Genomic DNA, 12,641 nt, shown 5'->3' with positions numbered 1-12,641 from the left:
TAGGGTCTATCAGAGTGTTACAGTGAGGGGTGTGGATATATCAGAGTGGTAGAGTGAGAGGTGTGGGGTTTATCAGAGCATTACAGTGAGGAGTGTGGGGTCTATCAGAGTGTGACAGTGAGGGATATGGAGTATATCAGAGTGGTACAGTGGGGGGTGTGGGTCTATCAGAGTGTTACGGTGAGGGCCTTGAGTTATATCAGAGCGTTAGAGTGAGAGGTGTGGGATCTATCAAGTGTGTTACAATGAGGGGTGTGTAGTATATCAGTGTTACAGTGAGGGGTGTGGAGTATATCAGCGTGTTACAGTGAGGGTGTGGGTTATATCAGAGTGTTATAGTGAGGGGTGTAGGGTCTATCAGGGTGTTACAGTGAGGGGTGTGAGTTATATCAAGGTGTTACAGTGAGGGGTATGGGGTCTATCAGGGTGTTACAGTGAGGGTGTGGGTTATATCAGAGTGTTATAGTGAGGGGTGTAGGGTCTATCAGCGTGTTACAGTGAGGGTGTGGGTTATATCAGAGTGTTATAGTGAGGGGTGTAGGGTCTATCAGGGTGTTACAGTGAGGGGTGTGAGTTATATCAAGGTGTTACAGTGAGGGGTATGGGGTCTATCAGCATGTTACAGTGAGGGGTGTTGGTCTATCAGCATGTTACAGTGAGGGGTGTTGGTCTATCAGCGTGTTACAGTGAGGGGTGTGGCCTATATCAGAGTATCACAGGGAGTGAGTGAGGACTGCAGATGCTAGAGATCAGAGCTTAAAAATGTGTTGCTGGAAAAGTGCAGCAGGTCAGGCAGCATCCAAGGAACTATCACAGGCAGTATCACAGGGAGGGTTGTGGTATATATCAATGTGTTACAGTCAGGGATGTGGTATATATCAGTGTGTCACAGTGAGGGTTGTGGTATATATCAGTGTGTTACAGTCAGGGGTGTGGGGTATATCAGTGTGTTACAGTGAGGGGTGTGGGGTATATCAGTGTGTTACAGTGAGGGGTGTGGGGTATATCAGTGTGTTGCAGTGAGGGGTGTAGGGTATATCAGAGTGTTATCGTGATGGTGTAGGCTGTAACAGAGTGGTACGGTAATGGAGGTGGGGCATATCAGAAAAGTGTGGAGATTCTGAGTTTTTGCCTTTTCTGCTATTATAAGTTGGAGAGTGATTTTCGGATATTCAATGCTGTTTACTGTCCCATTAAGTGTTCCCTGAGCCATTCACCAATATACAGAGTGAGTCATCGCTTAATTATTGGCACTAGCTGCGGGATAGGCTTGAACAATCCGTAGGCTGACTGGAATTGTAGGCAGCCAGGGTTAATTACAGGAAGGATTATTCAGTCTAACACAAGAGGCGTAATTGTGCAGGGAACGACCGAACTTTTTTCAGAATAGTGAACACTGATGAACTGAAGGGGTTTGGAGGGTGGGGCACTGCAAGGATCAACTTGTCACATTACAGCCTGAAAGGTAGAGGACTGCGGAACTCCCTGGCAGGCAGTGCACAGACCTGGAACATTCTCCTGCAGAATCACTCATTCAGACACCAGGCACTGGGAAGAAACTCTCGCTCTTTCTTTAAGTATTTTTCTGACTGATTTGACCCCAACACCACAGGGAAACTTGTAATTTTTAATCAAACAACAGTGGAAGTAAGATGCCGTCGCTCGTTTTCCTTCTTTTGTTGTGTCTGATGAAGCTGGTTTGGAGTCTAACACGTAAGTCGCACTTTGAAAACCAGTTGGGAAAATGTTGCTTTGGCTGATATGAAATGAGGGGGTTAAACTCTGTCTGCACTGGACCCAGAGTAACAGGTATATGAAGCAAGTGAGAGGTCAACTAGTGGTGCTGGAGGACCAATGTGAAACTGTTAAACATTGCTGTGGATACAGAGGGGTCAGTGTCACCCATACTTACCTTCAGTGTGTATTGCTTGGAACTAAACCCTTGAATGCAATCAAGACGTGAGTTACAAATAATTGCAATTCCTGTTAAGTTCTCCCTTTGTTATTGTGCAGCAGGAAACTCTTAAAACCTGGGAACTGCAGAGGGATTTAAATTTTATAATGTTTCTTTCTCTTTGTTTTTTAGTCATTATGTGGGTTTGATGAAAGACGAGGAGAGAGGATAGAGAGAGAAAAGAAAAGGAAAGGAATGAAACAGTTAATGGTGGGGGGTTGGGGGGGTGTGGGGAGGGAGGTGTGCAGATTGATCTGCTAAATGAAATAATGAGAAAGAATGTGGTCGACTCAGAGAAAACATGAAAGACCCTGGGAACGAGCTGAGGCCAAAGTGGGAGTGTAATAAAAGGAGGATTTAGTCAGAGCCCCAGGGCCACATGCACACACCTCTTCCCAGGACAGAGATTGGTAACACAGACCGACGGTTCCTGGAAGTGTTGACTGATGCTGTCTTCAGAGCTGAGAGGAAATCAGTGTGGACCTGCCGTTACACAACTTGGAATGTGCTGGAGGCTGGTGAACAGGACTGTGCTCAGAACCTGCAAACAGGCCATCAGGCTGTTAGCAATTACTGTGAGAGGCAACCTTCAGTGAAAACTCCCTCTACACTTTTCAACTGGAAGAAATGGTCCCCTTATATTGTTCCTCATCAAACACTCCCAGGACACGGACAACACGAGGTTAGATACAGAATAAAGCTCCCTCTACACTGCCCCCATCAACACTCCCAAACATGAACAGCACGGGGTTAGATACAGAGTTAAGCTCCCTCTCACTTTCCCCATCAACTACTCCCAGGACAGGGACAGCACGGGGTTAGATACAGAGTAAAGCTCCCTCCATGCTGTCCAATAATGTACCATGACCATATTGTCTACAGCCTCCTCAGATGTTCGTGTATGACCTGATCCTGAAGAAATGATCTCATTTCTGGTTCTTGGAACATGTGGCCAACAGTTTTGAAATACTTATTTAATATTTAAAGCTGGAAAAAAAGACGTTTTGTCCAACCCCATCACTCCCCTTGCTTATCTTCTCACAAACCTAGTATCACAGACTATCAACATCCCTTCCTGGTCCTTTCTCTCTGCTGTGTTTATCTAGCTTCTCCTTAAATTAGCATATTCATCTCCACCACTTTCTATGGTCCACATCCTCTGTCTTCTCAACTCCTGCTAGTTGCAGCTTGCGGTGAAACGCCTTGAGGTGAAGATTCTCCTAAAGGTGGAAGCGGCCTGACAGTGGCTCCCCTTTCAGACCCCAGTGAGAGGTTAGAACCTCCTACCAGGCCTGCTGTCAGTTGCTGAAAGGGCTGAATGCAAACCGTCTGCCTAATGTTTCTTGACAGTGAAGGCCTCCTCTCGGTCCTGCTCTCATCCTTTCTCCACTACCTCTCTACGATGTAGGTGAGTGAAATTTTCGTGGTTCCTTAAATGTCATGACCTTGGGATATCCTACAGTCAATCTGAGATAAGTTTCCCATACTGTCACTGTTCATAGAATCACAGAACAGTGATAGTATGTGTTGCCTCTCTGTAGGAACTCTTTAGCTGCTCCCACTCCCCCTGCCTCCTCTCCACAACTGAAGTTTCCTGCGACTTTTGATTTTCTGAGGTCCACTGTGGTTTCTGGAATGGGAGGGGGGAGGTGGGAGGTGTGCTTAATGTGTCCACGTGGCAGTCAGCCTGTGTAGACCCTCTGAGTGACTGTGGGATCTCCATAGATGAGAGGGAATAATCCTGCGCATTTTCCCTCCTCAGACAGGAATCCGATTCACTTGGGAATGCCCTGATTGGAGCTGTCACCTTTAGGACGGGAATACGAAGCTTCACCACTCAGTTCATGAAAAAGCTTTTCTTCATGTTGTCTCCTGTCCTTTTGTCATTGACACTAACACTGTGCCCTCGGGTTCTCGATCCTCCCAACAACTGTAATTTAGGAAAAGGCAGTCTCTTTTTAAAATAGGATTCACAGTCAACTTGACACCAGCAGTTTATAGTGTTGTGCAGGATTTAAAGCCTGCTCCCATTGCAGCTCCCAGATCTGCTGCTGAAACTCCACTTTTGGAAGTGGCGTTGAATATAGCCTCTGATCTAACAGCAGACGGGAAGTCTACCCGCTGAAACATAGTCTGTTTTTAACCCCAAAGGAGCTAGGTCATTCAATTACTGATCTTAGCCTCAAGCTTGCTGGTATCAGTGGGGGGTCAGTAGGGTGGGGGTGGGGGGGGTGTTATTGCTGCTGAGCTTCGAGAGCCCAGGCAGCATTGCCAGTCTCTGCCTTTCATACAGATCAGGCAGGAGGACAGTGGGATCTCCCAAAGAAGCCAAGGCTGGGGATAATATATAACAAAGACCTGCATTTATTTATCCCATTTAATAACGTTTAAAACCCTCAAGATGATTCATATGAAGGTAATACTTGACATCAGGCCAGTTATGACGACATGAGTGCTGCGTTGCCAAGAATTTCATCAAAGAGAAACAGACTGTCTGTCTTAAAGAAAAAGAGAGAGGTCCACGGACTGAGAGTTTTAGGGAGGAGTTGAACAACGTGGGGCTGAGGCAATTAAAGGCATGTTGACCAAAGAGGGAGGTGCACCGAGATCTCAGAGGGTGGTGGGGATTCAGACGGTGCAGGATTGAGATGGAGATTCTGAGGGGGATTTGAAACCAAGTATGACGATTTCAAAATCAAAGTGTATTTTAGGCTGAATGACAATGAGCTCCAGCAGAGGGTCAGTCAGTACATAGTGAGGTTAGCAACGTCAGCAACAGCACAATCACTAACTGTGACTCAGTGGGTGACACTCTACCCTCTGTCAGATGGTCACAGTCTGGATGACATTATCCAATGTAGTGCTGCACTGCCAGAGGGAGAGACAGAGGGCTGCACTGCCAGAGGGAGAGACAAGGGGCTGCACTGCCAGAGAGAGAGACAAGGGGCTCCACTGCCAGAGGGAGAGACAAGGGGCTGCACTGCCAGAGGGGGAGACAAGGGGCTGCACTGCCAGAGGGGGAGACAAGGGGCTGCACTGCCAGAGGGAGAGAGAGAGACAGAGGGCTGCACTGCCAGAGAGAGTGAGACAGGGCGCTGCACTGCCAGAGGGGGAGAGACAGAGGGCTGCACTGCCAGAGGGAGAGAGAGAGAGAGAGAGAGAGAGGGCTGCACTGCCAGAGGGAGTGAGAGGGGGGCTGCACTGCCAGAGGGAGAGACAAGGGGTTGCACTGCCAAAGGGGGAGAGACTGGGGGCTGCACTGCCAGAGGGAGTGAGATGGTGGGCTGCACTGCCAGAGGGGGAGAGAGAGAGAGAGAGAGGGCTGCACTGCCAGAGGGAGTGTGTGTGAGAGAGAGAGAGAGAGAGGGCTGCACTGCCAGAGGGAGTGAGAGAGAGAGAGAGAGAGAGAGAGAGACAGAGGGCTGCACTGCCAGAAGGAGTGAGACAGGGGGCTGCACAGCCAGAGGGAGAGACAAGGTGCTGCACTGCCAGAGGGAGAGAGAGTGGGGCTGCACTGCCAGAGGGAGAGACAAGGGGCTGCACTGCCAGAGGGAGAGACAAGGGGCTGCACTGCCAGAGGGAGAGAGACAAGGGGCTGCACTGCCAGAGGGGGAGAGACTGGGGGCTGCAATGCCATGTGGAATACAGCATTGCTGGGTTGCTCCTTTGTGCTCCCATAGGGTGTGCTTTTGGCAGATGGAGGTAACGTTGCACGTGAGAGTGTCTGAGGGAGCACTGCACAGTCAGAAATGCTGCTCTTGGTGTGAGACTTGATTGAACAGTCTTGCTGCTGCTGTTTGGATGTCATATATCAATATCTATAGAAGAGCAAGACGCCAATGTCCATCCCTGAGAAACCGCTGACCATGTTGTTTGTGGGAGCTGGTCGGGTACAAAGTGGCTGTGGTATTTCTTACATTCCCACAGTGACCACGTGTCCAAAGCAATATCACTGGCTGTAAAATACTTTAGCACAAGTTAAAGTCATGAGTTTCCTCAATTTGAAGGGGGAGAATTCTGGGTAAGGCAAGTTCTATTTTGTTTTTGCTGTTTTAAATGTTTCCTTCCTTTGCAGCACTTGCTGTGGTTGTGCCTCAGGACCCCATTCTGACCATTGGTTCATCTCTGACTGCTACATGCATTGTGAACCCTGAGGCTAACGCGGACGCCCAGGATCTGTACTGGACACTGAACGGCGAGCAGCTTCCTGCAAACTTGTACAGTCTAGTGAATGACAGTGCACTGAAGGTGACCCTTCGTGGACTCAACGGCTCACGGCAACAATCCGGTGATAACCTTTTGTGTCACCGTAGTGACAACAGAGTCCTGGCTGGTTCATGTCTCTATGTGGGCTGTAAGTTGCTCTTGCTCCTAATCACTGTTAGCACCAGGATCCTGTCTGAGTGTGCATCATATGTGATGAGCACACTTAGCTATGAGTGTGCAAATGTGAGTTCTAGAACATAGAACATAGAAAAATACAGCGCAGTACAGGCCCTTCGGCCCTCGATGTTGCGCCGACCGAAGCCTACCTAACCTACACTAACCCACTATCCTCCATATGCTTGTCCAATGCTCGCTTAAATGCCCATAAAGAGGGAGAGTCCACCACTGCTACTGGCGGGGCATTCCATGAACTCACAACTCGCTGAGTAAAAAATCCACCCCTAACATCTGTCCTATACCTACCACCCCTTGATTTAAAGCTGTGTCCCCTAGTGACAGCTGACTCCATACGCGGAAAAAGGTTCTCACTGTCAACCCTATCTAAACCCCTAATCATCTTGTACACCTCTATCAAATCTCCCCTAAACCTTCTTTTCTCCAATGAGAACAGCCCCAAGTGCCTCAGCCTTTCCTCATACGATCTTCCTACCATGCTAGGCAACATCCTGGTAAACCTCCTCTGCACTCATTCCAATGCCTCCATATCCTTCCTATAGTATGGCAACCAAAACTGCACACAATACTCCAGATGAGGCCGCACCAGAGTCTTATACAACTGCAACATGACCTCAGGACTCCGGAACTCAATTCCTCTACCAATAAAGCCCAGTACACCATATGCCTTCTTCACAGCACTATTTACCTGGGTGGCAACTTTCAGAGATCTGTGTACATGGACACCAAGATCCCTCTGCTCATCCACACTACCAAGTAGCCTACCATTAGCCCAGTAATCCATCTTCTTGTTACTCCTACCAAAGTGAATGACTTCACACTTAGCTACATTGAATTCCATTTGCCACCTTACTGCCCAGCTCTGCAACTTATCTATATCGCACTGTAACCTGCCAGATCCTTCTTCGCTGTCCACAACTCCACCGACTTTCGTGTCATCTGCAAACTTGCTCACCCAGCCTTCAAACCCCTCCTCCAGGTCATTTATAAAAATGACAAACGGCAATGGTCCCAAAACAGATCCTTTTGGAACACCGCTAGTAACTGCGCGCCAAGATGAACCTATACCATCAACTACTACCCTCTGTCTCCTTCCAGCCAGCCAATTCCTAATCCAAACCTCTAATGCACCCTCAATGCCATACCTCCGTAGTTTTTTTCATTAGCCTACCATGGGGTACCTTATCGAACGCCTTGCTAAATTCCATATACACCACATCTACTGCTTTACCCTCGTCCACTTCCTTGGTCACCTTCTCAAAGAATTCAATAAGGTTTGTGAGGCACGACCTGCCCTTCACAAAACCATGCTGACTATCCTTGATCACATTATTCCTATCCAGATGTTCATAAATCCTATCCCTTACAATTCTCTCTAAGACTTTGCCCACAACAGAAGTGAGACTCACTGGCCTATAGTTACTAGGATTATCCCTACTCCCCTTCTTGAACAAGGGAACCACATTCGCTACCCTCCAGCCTTCTGGCACTATTCCCGTAGGCAACGACGACATAAAAATCAAGGCCAATGGCTCTGCTATCTCCTCCCTAGCTTCCCAGAGGATCCTAGGATAAATGCCATCAGGCCCAGGGGACTTATCTATTTTCATCCTTTCCAGTATTCCCCAGACCTCTTCCCTACATACCTCAAGGCCATCCATTCTAATCACTTTTGACTCAATATTCACATCAGCAACAATGTCCTGTTCCTGAGTGAATACTGACGAAAAGTATTGATTTAGTGTCTCACCAATCTCCTCCGCCTCCACACACAACTTCCCACTACTATCCTTGACTGGACCGATACCTACCCTAGTCATCCTTTTATTCCTGACATACCTATAGAAAGCCTTTGGGTTTTCCCTAATCCTACCAACTAAGGACTTTTCATGTCCCCTTCTCGCTGCTCTTAGCTCTCTCTTTAGATCCTTCCTGGCTACCTTATAACTCTCAATCGCCCCAACTGAACCTTCACACCTCATCTTTACATAGGCCGCCCTCTTCCCTTTTACAAGGGATTCCAATTCCTTATTAAACCACGGCTCCCTCACAAGACCCTTTACTCCCTGCCTGACTGGTACATACTTATCAAGGACACCCATTAGCTGTTCCTTGAACAATCTCCACATATCATTTGTGTTCTTCCCTTGAAGCCTATTTTTCCAATCCACACATCCTAAGTCATGCCTCACCGCATCATAATTTCCCTGCCCCCAGCTATAACTGTTGCCCTGCAGTGCACACTTATCCCTCTCCATCACTAGAGTAAAAGTCACCGAGTTGTGGTCACTGTCCCCAAAGTGCTCACCTACCTCCAAGTCTAACACCTGGCCTGGTTCATTACCTAGAACCAAATCCAGAATAGCCTCACCTCTTGTTGGCCTGTCTACATATTGTGTCAGGAAACCCTCCTGCACACATTGGACAAACACCGACCCATCTAACGAACTCAAGCTATAGCTTTCCCAGTCAATATCTGGGAAGTTAAAGTCCCCCATAACAACCACCCTGCTACTTTCACTCTTCTCCTGAATCATCCTCGCAATACTTTCCTCTACTTCTCTCGGACTATTAGGAGGCCTGTAGAAAACTCCTAACAGGGTGACCTCACCTTTCCTATTTCTAACCTCTGCCCACACTACCTCAGATGGCAAGTCTTCCTCCATCACCCTTTCTACTGCTGTAATACTATCCTTGACAAGCAATGCCACACCTCCCCCTCTTTTACCCCCATCTCTGACCCTACTAAAACATTTAAACCCTGGAACCTGCAACAGCCATTCCTGTCCCTGTTCTACCCACGTCTCTGTAATGGCCACAACATCGAAGTCCCAGGTACCAACCCATGCTGCAAGCTCACCTACCTTATTTCTTATACTTCTGGCATTGAAGTATACACACTTCAAGCCACCTTCCTGTTTACAGGCACCCTCCTGAGAGATCGATGCCTTGTTCCGAACCTCCGTACACTCAAGGTCCTGTACCCTAAAGCTACACTCCAGGTTCCCATGCCCCTGCAGAGTTAGTTTAAACCCTCCCAAAGAGCACTAGCAAACCTCCCCCCAAGGATACTGGTGCCCCTCAGGTTCAGGTGGAGACCATCCTGTTTATAGAGGTCCCACCTTCCCCAGAAAGAACCCCAGTTATCCAGAAACCGGAATCCCTCCCTCCTGCACCATCCCTGTAGCCACGCATTTAACTCTTCTCTCTCCCTATTCCTCGACTCTCTATCACGTGGCACGGGTAACAAACCAGAGACAACGACTCTGTTTGTTCCAGCTCTGAGCTTCCAACCTAGCTCCCTGAAAGCCTGTCTAACATCCTCACCCCTCTTCCTACCTATGTCGTTGGTGTCAACGTGGACCATGATCTGGGGCTGCTCCCCCTCCCCCTTGAGGACCCAGAAAACACGATCAGAGACATCACGTACCCTTGCACCTGGGAGGCAACATACCAAACGTGAGTCTCTGTCGCCCCCGCAAAACCGCCTATCTGTGCCCCTCACTATTGAGTCCCCAATAACTATTGCTCTACCTTTCTCCACCCTTCCCTTCTGAGCAACGGGGACAGGCTCCGTGCCAGAGGCCTGAACCTCGTTGCTTACCCCTGGTAAGTCGTCCCCCCCACAAGTATCCAAAACGGTATACTTGTTCTTGAGGGGAACGACCGCAGGGGGTCCCTGCACTGGCTGCTTCCTCCCAGTCCCCCTCACTGTCACCCATCTGTCTATAACTTTCAGAGTAACTACTTCCCTAAAGCTCCGATCTATGACCCCCTCTGCCTCCCGAATGATCCGTAGTTCATCCAACTCCAGCTCCAGTTCCCTAACACAGTCTTGGAGGAGCTGGAGATGGGTGCACTTCTTGCAAGTGTAATCAGGAGGGACGCTAATGGCTTCCCTCACCTCATACATGTTGCAAGAGGAACATTGCACTGCCTTCGCTGCCATCCCCCGAAAAGGTAAACTTTAAAAACTAGATCTAAAGAAACAAACAAGCAAAATGCAGCACTTACCTGCTTGCTGATCACTGTGCATCAACTGAGCATTTTCCTATTTGCTGGTGGGATGTGGGTATCACTGGTTGGGCCCAGCATTTATTGTCCATTCCTAGTCACCCCTTGAGATGGGGGGGTGGGTGAGCTGCCTTCTTGAACCGCTGCAGTCCACTTGCTGTGCGTTGACCCACAATGCAGTTAGGGAGGGAATGCCAAGATTTTGACTGAGCGACATTGAAGGAACGGCGATATATTTCCAAGTCAGGATGAAGACTGGCTTGGATGGAAACCTGGGGGCGGGGGCGGTGTTTGTGTTCCCATGTATCTGCTGCCCTAGTTTTTCTAGATGAAAGTGGTCATGAGTTTGGAAGGAGCTGTTTGAGGATCTTTGGTGAATTTCTGCAATGCATCTCGTAAATAATACACATCACTGCTACTGAGCGTTAGTGGGAGAGGGAGTGGATGCTTGTGGATGTGTTGCCAATCAAGCGTTTGCTTTGTCCTGGATGGTGTTGAGCTTCTTGAGTGTTGTTGGAGCTGCACCCATCCAGGCAAGTTGGGCGTATTCCATCTTACCATCAGTTACAACCTCTGTAACATTGCCATTCCCTGTCCTTACATAGAAACAGAAGATAGGAGAATGAGGAGGCCATTCAACCCTTCCACCCTGCTCCACTATGGCTGATTGTCCAACTCAATAGCCTAATCCTGCTTTCTCCCCATAACCTTTGATCCCATTTGCCCCAAGTGCTATATCAAGCTGCCTCTTGAATACGTTCAATGTTTTGGCATCAACTACATCCTGCGATAATGAATTCCACAGTACCTCAACAATTACCTCAATCATGTACTGCTCAAATGCTTCATCTAGACCTTTGTTATCATGGGATTTGATGATTTGAACCTGTCCAATCTCCCCCTTCCAACCTTCATTAAAAGGAGCTCATCCAGAACTCTGCAGCCCTCTAACACTAGATTCTGAACATTTTTCAACTGCCCAGCTGTGCACACTGACCTGTATCGGCTCTCAGGCAAAAGTGAGGACTGCAGATGCTGGAAATCAGAGTCTAGATGAGCACCACTCTAATCTAGACTCTGTATTGGCTCTCAGTCTGACAATGCCTCAGTTTTAAAATTCTTGTCCTTATTTTCAAATTTTTCTGTGGTGTCACCCCCACTCAATCTATAGTCTTCTTCAGACCCAGCACCCTTGAAGATCTCTGCACTTCTCCAGCCTCTTGCATGTCTCCCATGTTAATCGTTCCACCTTCTTGGTTGACCACTTCTCTCTCCTACCTCCAATCAAGCTTCTTGTCATCTGTCAAAGTGCTGTATCGCTTTAAGGGTTCCAGTGTTAAATTCCATTTGATACTTGTTCCTGTGAAGTATATTGGACATTCCATTGCATTGAGAGTGTTTTATAAATGCAACTGTTGTATCTGCACTTGTGAATGTCCAAGTGAGTGTCTGTGTGCAGATATGCCTGTGTCTCTATGCGTGTATCTGTAAGTGTTTGTGTGTCTCTCTAGAGTCATAGAGTACTCAATGCTCTGACCAATGAAGGCAATCATGCCAAACACCACCTTCACTATTCTGTCTACCTGTGACATCACTTTCAAGGAACTATGTACCTGCACCCCTAGGTCTCTCTGTTCGACAACACTCCGCAGGACCCTATCATTAATTATGTAAGTCCTGCTCTGTTTTGTCTAACCAAAATGCAACACCTCACATTTTTCTAAATTAAACTCCACCTGCCATTCCTCAGCCTACTGACCCAGTTGTTCAAGATCCCATATTACACTTAGGTAACCTTCTTCACTGTCCACCATACCGTGTGTGTGTGTGTGTGTGTGTCTGAGTTGTTGGGATTCCAGTTGATGTTTCTGGGCAAGTAAGATCCAGAATGAAATCTGGCTTTGATACATTAAATTCTGTTTTCTTTATAAATTAATGTGGCGGTCCTAGAGAAAATGAAATAAAGCAAACCAGGCTATAACACAATATAATGCAGTCTGAAATGTTTTGAGAAACAGCTCTAAACCTCACCCATGACTGCTCCACACACATCTCCTGCCCCTGAAGGAACCTGCTGCTATTCATTGGAAGTTGAGCTTGCCTTCTGCCCAGTTAAACTACTTGAATTTAAAAATAGTTTTGAAGGGACCCTTGTGGTGCAGTGGTAGTATCCCTATCTCTGAAGCAGGAGGCCAGGATTCAAGTCCTACCTGCTCCAGAAGTGTGCTATCTGAACTGCCTATTAGAAAATATCTAAAAATAGTGTTGAGAC

The 12,641-nt window shown here is 47.7% G+C and overlaps 1 protein-coding gene across 4 annotated transcripts in view; it reads left to right on the top strand.

Moving 5' to 3' along the window:
* The first annotated feature begins 1,304 nt into the window (after positions 1 to 1,304).
* Positions 1,305 to 12,641, top strand: part of crlf1b (cytokine receptor-like factor 1b) — a 28,178-nt gene continuing 16,841 nt past the window's right edge. For 2 of the 4 annotated variants that reach the window (XM_072594430.1, XM_072594431.1), the window contains exons 1-2: positions 1,305 to 1,713; positions 6,030 to 6,308. In XM_072594430.1, the coding sequence (XP_072450531.1) occupies positions 1,653 to 1,713; positions 6,030 to 6,308 (340 nt within the window). In that variant the 5' untranslated portion in view covers positions 1,305 to 1,652. The remainder of the gene's footprint in view (positions 1,714 to 6,029; positions 6,309 to 12,641) is intronic. The other 2 variants (XM_072594432.1, XM_072594434.1) reach the window with 1 other exon arrangement.

The sequence above is a fragment of the Chiloscyllium punctatum genome, chromosome 24 (assembly GCF_047496795.1).
Source record: "Chiloscyllium punctatum isolate Juve2018m chromosome 24, sChiPun1.3, whole genome shotgun sequence".
In the NCBI taxonomy this organism is placed as follows: Eukaryota; Metazoa; Chordata; class Chondrichthyes; order Orectolobiformes; family Hemiscylliidae; genus Chiloscyllium; species Chiloscyllium punctatum.
Note: the sequence above shows the minus strand (reverse complement) of the source record. Positions and strands in the feature narration are given on the sequence as shown.